This window comes from Eptatretus burgeri, chromosome 12 (assembly GCF_056783735.1).
Source record: "Eptatretus burgeri isolate ZD-2024b chromosome 12, Ebu_testis_v1, whole genome shotgun sequence".
NCBI lineage: Eukaryota > Metazoa > Chordata > Myxini > Myxiniformes > Myxinidae > Eptatretus > Eptatretus burgeri.
Window position 1 is genome coordinate 6,886,071 of NC_140972.1, and position 15,276 is coordinate 6,901,346.

At 43.8% G+C, this 15,276-nt stretch overlaps 1 protein-coding gene across 5 annotated transcripts in view; it reads left to right on the plus strand.

The window, feature by feature from the left end:
- The window catches only part of MAP2K5 (mitogen-activated protein kinase kinase 5), a 307,732-nt gene extending 292,779 nt beyond the window's left edge, over positions 1-14,953 (plus strand). For 4 of the 5 annotated variants that reach the window (XM_085849335.1, XM_085849333.1, XM_085849334.1 and 1 more), the window contains one exon: positions 14,490-14,953. Coding sequence is in view for 3 of the 5 variants with exons in the window: in XM_085849333.1 (XP_085705459.1) it covers positions 14,490-14,591 (102 nt within the window). In the remaining 2 variants the exon portion in view is untranslated. Of the gene's footprint in view, positions 1-2,759; positions 8,066-14,489 lie in introns of those variants that run through there. The other variant, XR_015050194.1, reaches the window with a different exon arrangement.
- Positions 14,954-15,276: the final 323 nt, after the last annotated feature.

The following is a 15,276-nucleotide window of genomic DNA, read 5'->3' on the forward strand; positions in this document are numbered from 1 at the left end:
TGTGCTCAGCAGCCGACGCAGCGTTAAAAACGATCTCCTCGGGCACTGCGCTACCGCCAAAATAATCGATGTGTGTTAAAGGGGGACGAGTGGGCTGGCTGGACGAAGGGTGGGGGCGCACGGATACTGAATAGGTTTACTTGGGTGCCAGTAGTGTGTTGTGCAGGGATGAAATGAAGCTCGAGGGGAGTGGTAGTCACAGTGGTAGAATTTCCAGCACGTCTTGGAAGCGTGGATGGCTCGAATGGGTAAGAAGGATGTTGGGTTTGCGCACAACCTTCGGCGTGATTCGATGGAAGGAAAATTCACGCCAACTTGTTTGGGGAATAAATTCTCGTTTGCAGAGGCGATCACGGAGGCAGGAGATCAAAGTGTAATTCGTGTTAATTTTCTACATGCTTACTTGAGGGTGATTTAAGAGGAAAATATGAATGTGAATCCTGCAGGATCTGGTTCCTCGGTCATGTAGGCATCTCCTTCATGTCAGAGAAGATAATTTTCACCTTATCCTGATGTTATCAGCTCAAAATAGGCACCATTTTATGACGAGGCATTGACCCCCTATCTTGGTGCTCTTGGAAGGCGAACGTATCAAAAAAACAAAAAAAAAACACGTTCCAGTCAAAAATATTAGTTAAATGTTAAAGATTTTGTGAATTTGTATTATCTCCACTGAGAAAGTTAGGCAGGAAGTGACGTCGACACTGGTCAATGCATTCTCGGCAAACCCAAGATGGCCACCAACGGAGTCGATGTGCCGTGGAACAAAGGTATTTCCTTCAGTTCCTTGTGACAGAGAACGACAAATCTGCTGAAATTATCAGGTCACTGTCCATATTATTTAGTGATGGCAATGTTTCCCACAGTTTGTTTAAATAGTGCATTGAGTGAAAATAAATAAATAAATAAAATCTGTGAATTGGTGAGCAATCTTGTCCTCTCTGACGTGCAACAAATGCATTCATTAAATGTGTTGAACGGATTATTTCGGAGAATTGTTAAATTATTATTATTATTATTATTTTTATTATTATGATCAAAATTTGGAGAAAATTTCATGGAAGTGTGGAACCCCATTCAATTGGTTCACGAAAAAATAAGTGACCACTATATTAGTTATTGGTGTGTGTCTGTCTGTCTGTCTGTCTGTCTGTCTGTCCCGAGCATAGCTCCGTGGGTTTTGATCCGATCCTGATGAAATTTGGGTGGGAGGTTTATATCATGATCTTGTTGTGTTTTCCTGAGAATGGGCGTGGTGCGCCCATTATGGGCGGAGCCACACCCAAAAAACATGTGTTTTTAGGGGCTAGCCGATTTCAATTTGCATCTTCTCCTAGGGGGTTTGTCGAGTCTGACAGGGGTTTCGGTATTTGGTTAACCCAATGGTACCTGCATAGCCCCACGGAGCTCGATTTTTAATTTTCGTCCCAAGGTCAAGGTCACAAGGTCACAAACTTAGAAAATTGCGAATTTTGACATAAAAATCATATGACCGCCCAAACTTTGAGAGCTAGGATGACAATATTTTTATGCATAATCTTGAGGTCATTCCCCACCTAAAGTGTTGAAACCATTTTCCTCTATCTCGAACACCTTGCCCGTGGCGCCCCCTTCAAGTTTATTTTTACGCTGATTTCATCAAAGTATGAATAATTAATCCGAGGAGTGCGAAATGCCATATAGCCTATATGACGTTATATTGTTACTGGAATGTTCCAGAGGAAGTTTTGCACCAAAGGTCATAATCCTTGACCTTTGACCTTTAAAGTTCACAAAGGTCAAATTTTCAAAGTTGTGGGAATCGAACCGGGTTTTCGACCTTCTTCGACGAACTAACTCCATTATGCTATAGCACGTATCCTGTTTCCCTATTTTAATGTCCACAACATTGTTTTGTGACCTTTAAAGGTTATGCAAAGGTCAAATTTTGAAAGTTGTTGAACGAAACCGGGTTTTCGACATTTTGCAGCTAATAACCTGTCACTCGTACCACATCATGTTGATCATTTTTATAACTTGGTCAAAAATAATCACATTGTCTCATCCTTGACTTCTGAAACAATCTACATCGTCAAATACCGCTCGTGAACCATCGGCGTCTTCAGACTTGTCTCACTTTAAATTCAATATGCTGAGTGCAAGGTGGGTACCGAAGGATATCGCTTGATCAAAGGCAACTCGTGTGGCCATTGCAACAGAACTCCTTCAATGCAACCAGAGGGAGGGAGATTATTTCCTGAAGGTTGTGTGTGATTCGTTGAGATCTGTGTCCATCATTTCATGCCAGAGTCAAAGTGAGCCAGCATGGGTGGATGTGCCTTCGTGTTTGGCAAATGTACTGACCTCCGATTCCGATTTCCCACACACCAATTTCCAGCAGTCCTCTTCCATCAACCGCTTCCTGGTTACCTTCACAACCAAGCCAACAGGTATCCTTGTGAAGAGGGGCACTGCACTAAACAAATTCAGGATCTCATCAGACTCAATTTTTATTTGTCTCATTTTACCAGCAAATTGAACACTGTTATGAACAGACTGCTCAGTTTTTAGTTGTTTTTCCACAACACGATGAAGTATCCCAGCAAGAAGTCAGGACATACTGCAGGATGATGCATTTATACGTATATGAAAGAGTAGCGCAAAATAGGATGTTAGACTTGTGAAATTTTGGAAGTTCGTATGTTCTTGATATGCAGTCGACTATCAAGGTCATTGCAACTTTGCAAGAGACTAATTTAGTCTCTCTCTCTCTCTCTCTCTCTCTCTCTCTCTCTCTCTCTCTCTCTCTCTCTCTCTCTCTCTCTCTCTCTCTCTCTCTCTCTCTCTCTCTCTCTCTCTGTCTCTGTCTCTGTCTCTGTCTCTGTCTCTGTCTCTGTCTCTGTCTCTGTCTCTCTCTCTGGATCCTCAGTTAGGTGTTGGTAAGTGGTTGTAACCAAAAGCAAGGCAATGATCTTTCCATTATAATCACTGTGGTTAATCACAATGGCGACAGAGCCTTCATCAGCGAGGAGAATGACAATATTACAGGTTGGATGTGTGGCAGGAACTCCTTGTTGGGAAAGACCCCTGCAGCAAGCCCTGGTGTGGAACAGTGGTTCATGATTACCATTCCATTTAAGCTGGAAGTATATACTCCTGCACAAGATGGCCGACCAACTCATTTAGCCTGGTGTTGTCTCAGTGGTTGGGGTGGCGGCTTGGGATCTTTGGGTCCTGAGTTCAAGCCCCATCGGCCGCTGAATCAATACACCAGGGGGTTGACTCAGCCTGTCATCCTTCCGAGGTCGGCGAAATGAATACCAGTTCCAGTGTGTGGACTGGTAGAGGGACACTGCATCAGTGACACAGTCGCGCTTCAAGAAATGATAGCTACCCCGGCAGCTAAGCTGCCATACGACCACCACCACCAACTAATTTCCTGGGTGATTCCACTCTACTATGACAACAGTCAGGGAGCCAGAAACTCGTCTGTGGATTGATACTGTGATCACAGCCAGGGATACAGAAACGTGCCTGTGGATTGATTGACCCCCCACCCCCAACCCAATCGAATGCCACAGGGTTAATTAAAGATATTGTTACGTTTGAGGGGGGGGGTATGCATTCAAAGGGTAATTCAGATGTTTAATTAGGTATGCCATGCTGTTCGAGTTTACCAGGATCTCGATGTAATAAGTAGCAATTCAGTGGTGATAAGTTGTCTAGTAAATGTTCATTTCTTCAACGGGGAAATGATAATTGTCACGTAATTAGATAGGGACACGGGATAGGGTAAGTGTGTCTGCGTAAACCCCTTTTAGTAGTCCCTGGAGGCTGGCCGTGACGTCACAGGACAGTGCAGCGGATGGCTCCGCCCCGTGATCACGATTGGCGGAAGGCGACGGCGGTGGGCCAATAAACGGCTGGATTGGAAGTGACGAGGACGGAAGGATAAAAAGGTTCTGTTCGGGGTCGAAAAGGAAGAGGAAGAAGATCGGGACAAAAAAGATCGTGTTTTTTTGGTGTGGAGGCTGTTGCGCGGGAAGCGTACTTGTTGTTGTGCTGATTCGATCGTGTTCTTCATCGTGTCTTGGAGCCTTGCTGAGCCTCGTGCCTCACCTTGGTTGGCTCTGGGGTTCTGCTGACTCGGAGTACGGGGTCGAATGGCGGGCGGAGCTGCCTCCCTCTCCTGCTCGCAATTTGGCGCCAGAACTGTTTCCCTGGCGGCTGTGAGCGGACTTGGGCCAGGACCAGGAGGTCGACAGCACCACGGTTTCTCCTGCCCCCCCCCCCGACGAGAACAAGGCCAGCTCGTCCGACGCCGATCCAGGGACAGTTGCGTCCACACCACGGTCCAGCCTGACCACCAGAAGTAGCTACGTTTTGTGTGTGTGTGTGTGTGTGTGTGTGTGTGTGTGTGTGTGTGTGTGTGTGTGTGTGTGTGTGTGTGTGTGTGTGTGTGTGTGTACTTGGCGCCTTAGAGGGTTTGAGATCTGTATATTCATTGGAATTGTCTGTGTTTTCCCCACGCCCGATCCCACACCATCCCGTCGAATCGCCCCGGATCCCTCTTCTTGCCGAGTCTTGTTATTTCTGGTTAATAATAAAAACAAATAAACATCATCAACTCAGTGAAAAGTGACTCATGCCACCTGCCTCGTCCCGTTTGCGGTAGAGCGATTAGAACCGCCATGTTTGGGTTATAAATAAATAAACCGCCTCCATCGTTTCGGCTCATTCTACGCTGGCGGGACTGTTCAAGTCCCGTGGACGTCACATTGGTGTCAGGAGTGGGATGTTCCAACCCCTCTAAATTATATTTGGTATCGGGAGAATATACCAAGATTAAAATCTCGCCACGAATTGGAATACAAAATTACCACAGAAAAGCGCGCGAGCGCAGGAAAATTTTGGCGGGATTTTTCAAATTTAAATTAATTGGCGGCAAACGGGACTTCTGCACCATGGCGGATGTGCAGATGTTTGAGGAGGAAGGCCACGTGTCTGGCAGCGAGTCGGGGGAAGAAGGGAGAGACGGGGGTAGGGTTGGAACCTCCCCCATTCCGAGCGTGGACCATGCTTCATCGCCCGTAACGGAGCCGGCAGCGCCGGAAACCGGCGCGATGTCGATCCAGACAATGTTGGAACGTTTAATAGGGGACATGACGGTACAAATGGCAAATCAATTCGTGACACAGAGGGCAGAAATGACGGCACAGAGGGCAGAAATGACGGCACAAATGGAAAATCAATTCGTGACACAGAGGGCAGAAATGACGGCACAAATGGCAAAAATGACGGCACAGGGGGCAGAAATGACAGATCAATTGGGGGTAATGGGGGTACAGTTGGGTGCATGGATTGATTTAATGAGGGATGAATTGGGGGAAAAGATGGAGAAAATGAAAACTGAGAAGCAGGAGTGTGTGGATGTTAAATTGGGAGAAATACAAAGCAAATTCGAGGATAGATTGGAGGAAACAAAGGTAGAAATTACATTGGAGGGGGAAAATATACGGAAAAAATTGGTAGATAAAATTGATGCAACGAACATTCGGGTTGATAAAGTGGATGAAAGCCTGGAACATCATCGTGCCTGTGTGGATGCTCGTATGCAGCTGCAAATAGAAGAGTGGGGAGAGCTGAGGAAGCAAGGGATGAATTTGGCGGAGGAGGTAAAAGGATTGGAGGCTCGTTTGGACGAACAAGATAAAATTATGAGCCAAGATGAAGTCTTGGATAAAGGCCTGGTAGAGCCGTCTTTTGTAAGTAGAGTGTCCGGGTTGGTTGAGGAGCAGCTACAAACTCGCGACGGAGCCTTGGAGGAGGTTGTGCGGGCCCAGAAGATCCTGCGGGAAGAGGTGAATCGGTCCATTCAATGTTTGGAACAGGAGGCAAAATTGACCCATGAGACCCTCACCACAAAACATCTTTGGCCACAGTGGGCTCCGAAATTGGATACGCAGCCACAAGGGTGTTTGATACCTGGGCTGGATTCGGACAAGGGAGAAACTGAGAAGCGGGCCACCGTAAAAGTGATCCCCCTGGTAAATTTTGACGGGTCAGGGAGCCTTGAAGCTTTTCTGACGCAATTTGAGTGTATTTCCCGACTAAACGGGTGGAATGAGCGGGAACGTACAGGGAATTTGGTGGCAATGTTGCGGGGACCAGCCGCAGATGTGTTAAACGTGATCGCGGAGGGATGTTGACCAGCTCCCACATTTGCGAGGCGTTGAGCCGTCGGTTTGGGTTCGCGGCAAACTGTGATCTGGTGCGGGCCCAGCTCCAGCACCGCAGATTAAAGCCGGGTGAGACAGTGCAGGAGCTGGCACAGGACATTTACCAATCAGTCAGGATCGCGTATCGGGACCTAACAGTGGAGGCGTGGGACAGACTGGCACTCGAGAAATTTTTAGCTGCTCTTCCTGACCCTGAGGTCCGAGCGCTAGTGGAGCTACAGGATCCACCCACCGTGCACCGAGTGGCCGAGTGCGCGGCCAGGCTGGCCTCGTGGAGTCGGCCGGGTCGGATGCCCGAGAGGCCATCGGTGACGATCCGACAGGCGGAGATCCAGGATCAGGGAGGGGGGCTGGAAGAAATTGGCATTACCCAAATGTTTCAGGAAATTTGCCAGAAACTGTCAAGTTTGATAAAGGGTAATCCGGTAGTTAGTGCGCCAAAGCGGCGGGGTCCAGCCCAGCCAATAGAGCAATTCGTTTATGGCCGAGGGGGTCCGGAACCGGAAGAGACATTTCACCGATACTCACGGGGGCCTTTTATGGGGAGTTGTTTCCGGTGCGGGCGAAGAGGACACATGCAACGATATTGCCGGTACCCGGCGATGGAGGGACCCTCCAATAGACTTTTAGACTCGGAGAGGGTGAATCCTCCTGCTGAACTGCCAGGTCTATCCGAGGTGCCCTTTCATAGGTCGGGTCCGGAGATCACTGTCGGGGGTCGGGGAGACTAGATTGGGCTGAGCATATACGGCCATGCTCGGCTGCTGAGATTGTGGCGAAGTGCCCTCCTTTGGTGGACAAAAATCAATTGTGGGAAAATTGGCATGGGTTTGTGAGTTCTGCTGGGTTTTAGAGTGACAATCGGGACAGTGGGTAATTGGAAACAAAGCGGGCAGGAGTGGCTGTCCAATGGCTGGTGCGTGGATCGGGTGAGAAGTGCTGTGTGAGTTGTTTTAAGTGAAGAAGTGAAATGTATGGTGCACTCATTGTTTTTTTTATTGGGCATGGTGTGGTAACAGGGAAGGTCATGGTCGGTGAAGTGTTAGAAATGCAGGTGTCACATGTAAGGCCGATGGGGTGTGGGAGTCATGTGGGTTTTGTGGCTGGGGATGATGTGCTTGTCCACAGGGATTGCTGAAGCTCACGGTGAGCGGGAATTGCGACCCCTTCAAGGAGATTCACCCCTGGTGGCTGATGGTGACAGTGTCTGGAGCCAACTGGGAGAGGGTCTGGTTGGGCGACCAAGGCGGGTAGGACCTTGGCGACCCAGGAAGGCCAGAGGAGCCAGTGAGACCCCTTCCAGTGTGTTGTACGGGATGAGAGCTGATGGCTACCAGGGGGGTGGGAATCAAAGGGAGCGGAGCGGAGAAACGTCTGGGTTGGACTAAATCTTACCTGTGGGCATGGTTGCACCTGAGATGCCCCCATCATCTTTTGGTAACCCACCCCACGGCCACGACGGGATTCAGCCTGCATGATTAAAATAAGGACCATGACCTAGAAATGTGATGATGACCATGGTGTGAGTGTTGTGAAGATGTATGAGTCCCACTCGATCCCGCACAACTTGACATGTGCAGCAAGGGCATGATGTCCGCATAATTTTGGGGTAAGCAAATTTGAAAATTGGCTCCCCAGGTAACGTTGGGTCTATTAGCATCCACTGGGGGAGGCGGTCAAGTGTAAATATCCTGTGAATAGTGTCGTTAAGGCTTAGAGTAGGAATGTAAAGTATAAGTGTTGTGTTTTTGTGGAACCTTTTGTTTCCCCTCCCCAGATCACTGGAAGAGTGTTGGGCAAGAGCGATGATCCAGAAGATAGAGTGCAACTTCGCTCAGTGCTCTCATGTGATAAAATAAAATAAAAAAACAAAAAAAAAAACGAATGATTGTTTAGGCGAGGATAAGGCCATAAGGGGGTTGTACATTAAGCAGGATAGGTAAGTTAGCTGCGACTCGCTGCCCATTTCCCCTCCTACTTTATTTCGTTAGGTTAATTAGGTGTGAGTCAGTAAGTGTTAAGGCTGGTACGGTAGCGCCTGTGATATACCTTGCAGGAGCTGCGGTACCAGAGGAGGGGGCAGTGTTACGTTTGAGGGGGGGGGGGTATGCATTCAAAGGGTAATTAGGATGTTTAATTAGGTATGCCATGCTGTTCGAGTTTACCAGGATCTCGATGTAATAAGTAGCAATTCAGTGGTGATAAGTTGTCTAGTAAATGTTCATTTCTTCAACGGGGAAATGATAATTGTCACGTAATTAGATAGGGACACGGGATAGGGTAAGTGTGTCTGCGTAAACCCCTTTTTAGTCGTCCCTGGAGGCTGGCCGTGACGTCACAGGACAGTGCAGCAGATGGCTCCGCCCCGTGATCACGATTGGCGGAAGGCGATGGCGGTGGGCCAATAAACGGCTCGATTGGAAGTGACGAGGACGGGAGGATAAAAAGGTTCTGTTCAGGGTCGAAAAGGAAGAGGAAGAAGATCGGGACAAAAAAGATAGTGTTTTTTTGGTGTGGAGGCTGTTGCGCGGGAAGCGTACTTGTTGTTGTGCTGATTCGATCGTGTTCTTCATCGTGTCTTGGAGCCTTGCTGAGCCTCGTGCCTCACCTTGGTTGGCTCTGGGGTTCTGCTGACTCGGAGTACGGGGTCGAACGGTAGGCAGACCTGCCTCCCTCTCCTGCTCGCAATTTGGCGCCAGAACTGGTTCCCTGGCGGCTGTGAGCGGACTTGGGCCAGGACCAGGAGGTCGACAGCACCACGGTTTCTCCTGCCCCCCCCCCCCTGACGAGAGCAAGGCCAGCTCGTCCGACGCTGATCCAGGGACAGTTGCGTCCACACCACGGTCCAGCCTGACCACCAGAAGTAGCTACGTTTTGTGTGTGTGTGTGTGTGTGTGTGTGTGTGTGTGTGTGTGTGTGTGTGTGTGTGTGTGTGTGTGTGTGTGTGTGTGTGTGTGTGTGTGTGTGTGTGTGTGTGTATGTGCTTGGCGCCTTAGAGGGTTTGAGATCTGTATATTCATTGGAATTGTCTGTGTTTTTCCCCACGCCCGATCCCACACCATCCCGTCGAATCGCCCCGGATCCCTCTTCTTGCCAAGTCTTGTTATTTCTGGTTAATAATAAAAACAAATAAACATCATCAACTCAGTGAAAAGTGACTCGTGCCACCTTCCTCGTCCCGTTTGCGGTAGAGCGATTAGAACCGCCATGTTTGGGTTATAAATAAATAAACCGCCTCCATCGTTTCGGCTCATTCTACGTTGGCGGGACTGTTCAAGTCCCGTGGACGTCACAATATATATATATATATATATGTATATATATATATATATATATATATATAAATATATATATATATATATATATATATATATATATATATATATATATATATATATATATATATATATATATATATATATATATATATATATATATATATATATATATATATATATATATATATATATATATATATATATATATATATATATATATATATCTTTCTCACCATTGACTGACTCACTGACTGATATTAAAAATTGGGACCTTCCATGTGATGAAGAAAGCTGAAATTTTGCATGCCTATGGACATTGAAGCCAACACTGGAAAAAAAAATTACAGAACCATCAGAAAGTATCTAAATGAACAAAAAAAGATGAAAAAATGCAGGTGAGTGACCCAAGACAATGGGGAAGCACGGTTCGTATGCTTACACAATGTATTAGCATACCTCACTGGTGTGTGTGTGTGTGTGTGTGTGTGTGTGTGTGTGTGTGTGTGTGTGTGTGTGTGTGTGTGTGTGTGTGTGTGTGTGTGTGTGTGTGTGTGTGTGTGTGTGTGTGTGTGTGTGTGTATATACATACATACACAGGGTGAGTCAAAAGTAGCGCCCGATTTCTGTTTTTTCGGCTGTCAGATTCTTTCTGCGAAGTCATGTTGTTAATAATTATCTTGCATCTTATTAATTTTCGTAATTTATTTATTTTTGATTTTGTTTTGCAGTTTATTGCTGCAAGTTTGAAAAGTTACTGAATTTGCACCAAATTGAGCTGAATGGCACAATTAACAGACACAATTGTGTCGACTGGGCTGCGAATAACCCAAGAGTGGCAGTTGAGAAGGAGGTAAATTTACCTGGAGTGACAGTTTGGGCAGCCTATCTCCATTAGGGATAATTGGACCCTTTTTCTTTGAGGGATCTGTCACTGCAGAAATTTACCTGGATATGCTGCAAACCTTCTTTTCGCCCAGGGTACAAGATCAGGACTGTAATTTCCAGCATGATGGAGCTCCACCTCATTATGGGTGTTATTTTCGTCAGTGGTTTGATGAAAACTTTCCCAGAAAGTGGATCGGCCACCGCGGTCTGATCAAGTGGCCGGCACGCTCCCCAGACCTTGCACTTCCAGATTTCTTTCTTTGGGGGCTCATGAAAGACCTTGTTTATCGTGAAAAGCCTCGTACCATTCAGGAATTGAAGGCTCAAATCACTGCAAAGTTTGAGGAAATTGATATCGAACTCTGCAGAGGTGTGTGCCGCTCTGTGCCTGCTCGGCTGCAATTGTGCATCGATCACGAGGGAGGGCACTTTGAAAATTGCAAGTAAAACGGCTTGGTACAGTTCAGTAATAATCTTTTCTTGAATAAATGGTTAGATAAACATGTCATTCATTTATTTCTACCTTCTTGTACACTGTAATACAAATAGCAAACAAACAATCAACTGACAGAAATCAGGCGCTACTTCTGACTCACCCTGTATATGTATGTATATATATATATTTCTATATATATATATATATATATATATATATATATATATATATATATATATATATATATATATATATATATATATATATTTCTACATATATATATATACATATATATATATATATATGTATATATATATGTATATATATTTCTACATATATATGTATACATATATATATATATATATATATATATATATATATGTATATATATATATATATATATATATATAATTGCGGCTCTCGGCACCGCATGCATCCAACAGATAGTGGTCCAAAGACAGTTATTCCATTAATATATGTAAAGGTAGTCCCTTCCCTTTTGTCTCGTGGGACAACGGGCGTGCGTTGCGCTGATCACATAGCTAGGTTTGGTTACATCATTCTTCTTCATTTCATTTCTAACCTCATTTCTACTCTTCTTTTCTGATTATTCCTGAGGTAAATCTGAGCCATGTGCTCCCTGAGGTGTGAGATGGGTCCTCAGCAAAGGCCAAGCAGGCACTACACCCACAACCCTCCGTACAAAACACAGCCTGCCAAACGCACTCACAGCGGTAATTTCCACCCGATGGTGTTTTCTACAACACAGGAAACACACCCAGCACGACGCCCACGCTGCACGGAACGCATACCGAGGCCGATAATCGAAAGGCAACCCCATGCCACGTTGCGCGTGATGCGAGTGTGCAAGGCGCAAACGGTGCGTTCCTTTCAACCCATTTCTGGACTAATTATATCGATCGGGTTTCGTCCCACGAACACGATAGCAGAATCGGGTGAGCACTGGCCACATGCGTAATGGCAGATCAGAACGGAAGATGTTGTACGGAACGTGCTCTCAAAGGCAGACCCGTGCGCTGCTCGCGACACTTTGTTATCGTCCAGAGACGGGCTTGAATGGACACATCTTACTGTCTGTGCATGGTTTTGCCATAACATCTTACCTTCTCAAGCCAGCGAAGCTGCGATCAGGCGGGGACATGTTGTACAGCTTGGGCCACGTTGGCACACACGATGCGGGCGCGTTGGTCAGCGCTGGTCGGGGGTGCCTGTTCGGTAACCAGATTAACTTGACGGAGGACCCTCAGTCACGTGATTGAGTTATTGGCATCCATGGTCAGTTAAGCGACCTGCCACGTCACGGAATTATCCGTGTGCGACAGCCTACAATTCCAGGGAGGTCTGGGGGGATCCAAGATAGCTTCACCCCCCCCCCAGTGGGCTTCTCACCCGACCTCCCTGCCCGCAACAATATATATGTATGCATATATATATATATATATATATATATATATATATATATATATATATATATGTGTATGTATATACATGTATATATGTAGATATATATGCATGCATGTATATGTATGTTATATATATATATATATATATATGTATGTATGTATATATGTATGTATGTATGTATGTATGTATGTGGATTGGCATATATTGGCAGATATATATATATATATATATATATATATATATATATATATATATATATATATATATATATATATATATATATATATATATATATATATATATATCTTTGTATGTATGTATGTATGCATATATATATATATATATATATATATATATATATATATATATATATATATATATATATATATATATATCTCTTTGTATGTATGCATGTATGTATGTATACATATATATGTATGTATGTATATATGTATGTGTATATAATCATATGTATATATATATATATATATATATATATATATATATATATATATATATATATATATATATATATATATATATATATATATATATATATATATATACCGGCATTCCTCACTTAATGACCCAGTTCCGTTCCTACGACGAGGTCGTTCAGCGAATTGGTCGATAAGCGAGGATTTATTTTTATACAGTATTTTTTACCTTTTTTTATTATTATTTTTTCTAATGAGGATTTTTTTTAGCGAGGATTTTTAAATGTTTTTTCAGTTGTTTACTGTATACTGTAATAAACAGAATAGAGGAAATCAGCTGTAATATACATTACTGAGGTTTGCATACTGTAAATGCAGGTAATCGTTTTTATTTATTTTGAATAAAGAAAAGGTCGAAAGGAAACTCCAACTTGATAACTTTGTTTTAATTTGCATAACTCTTTCATATTACAGAACATAAAAATACAATCAGCTGTGTCCCAAAAAAATAAAATACAAATAAAAATACAAACAAAAATGATTTCCCAAGAAAACATTAAAGTTATAAAAAAAGACATTCAGATTAACATTTTCGTCATTGAATCCTTCAAAGTGTGGTGGTGGTTCGGGGTCATCTGCGTCATCCTCGGAGTTATCAGCAGGGTTATCAGGAGCTGTGGAGGGCCCGGGTAAGGGCGATGATGGTGAGGAAATGGAAAGACTTGTAGGGGTAGGGGTAGGGGTTCTGGGTGTAGCTTTCAAGAAGAATCCCGTTAGTGTGGTCTGCGTTGTAATTTTCTTTTTTTCTTCATAAATTTCACGATAGCATTGTAAAAGTTCATTAATTTGCTGTTCCACTTTCGTGAACCGTTCAACATTCGGGTCCATTCCCTCCAGTTCTAATATAGCCGCATTCACTTTCGAGAACACACCAGCTAACCCCTTTACAGTGAACTTCTTTTGTACCTTTTCCATTCTTTCCTCTTCTTCTTCTCTTCCAAGTGTTGCTGCCCTTCCAACTCTATTAAATCTTCGTTAGTTAGCTCTCCCTCGACATATTCCACGAATTCTTCAATATCTTCCACTTCAACATCTAAATTAAGCACATTAGCAAGTTCCACAATTTTTTTATTTATGATATCGACGCCACCGACACTTCCTTTTCGCCGACATCTTGTACTATGAGGTGCACAATATATTAAAAATTTATAGACGAAATATGTAGTCTTGGAGATTGCGAACGCTAGTGTAGTGAATACCGACCGACTGCGGGAACGAGACTGAGACTGAGAAAAAAATAATAATAATAAAAGGGTGATGCGCTGCCGACTGGACGGAGAGCTGGTCGTAAGTCCGGGCAGCCGTTAAGCAGGTTGGTCGTTAAGTGAGGAGTGCCTGTGTATACATATATATATATATATATATATATATATATATATATATATATATATATATATATATATATATATATATATATATATACATACACACAGGCACCAATCTGCTCCATTTTCGAGAAATTTTGAAGACTATTTCATCAATTAAGATTTCTTTAAAGAGTCTGTTAATTTAGACACCCTTTGTGTATCTTGTGTTTGCCCTTTATAAAATTGGAAATCTTGTTGATTCGAGATGGATCACATCCATTAATTTATTTGAAGCAAATGAATGAACCAACATTGTTGAAGCCTGAAGGACTTGTGATCAGGATGTCAGTTTTTGCAAGCAGTTGAGAATTGTCTTTATGAAAAATCTGTTCTCCACTCCTTCCCTCCTCTATTTCCTTCTCCACCTTCCCTCGTTTCCCTAGATACATCCGTTTATACATCAGTACAATGACGAAAATACAGAGGTGTTATCCATGTGGCTGTGTAGGACGCTGGAGGAACGCCGCAGCCGTGCAGTCACATGATACTGCCAAGCCTCGTTGTTTGCTTTGGGAGAAGTTTGATTTTTTTTTATTGAATATTTGGAACACTGTTAATCCAGACATACTTCTATATACATGATGTTTTAAAAATTTTGTTTTATAATTCTCGATTTCCTAATTCTTCAGGCAAGATGAGGGACATGTGTAAGCCTTGCAATGCAAATTAGCTTATTTTGCAACACTCTACAAATTTAGTAAGGATGAGCAGAGCACAGGCAGGTGTGTGTGTGTGTGTGTGTGTGTGTGTGTGTGTGTGTGTGTGTGTGTGTGTGTGTGTGTGTGTGTGTGTGTGTGTGTGTGTGTGTGTGTGTGTGTGTGTGTGTGTGTGTGTGTGTGTGTGTGTGTGTGTGTGTGTGCACGAGAAGATCGCTCCTTCACCACCAGGAGGTTCTGCATTCTCTTCTCAAAAATCTGCCTGTTCGTTATCACAGCTTAAACAGCACGCAAATAGAAGAACCAAGATACTGTATCCTATTAACATGTCAATGATTTCTGTTTTTCGTTTGAAGCCAGTGGATGATGTAAACTAAGTTCTGCCATTCAAATAGTCTGCCTGTGGTTTGTGATGGTTAAATGTTGTTGTTTTTATAAACTAGTGTTGGTGCATTGCTATTCCAATGTGTTCCATATATATTTGTACATTTGGTTTTGTGTCCATGTGTACTCT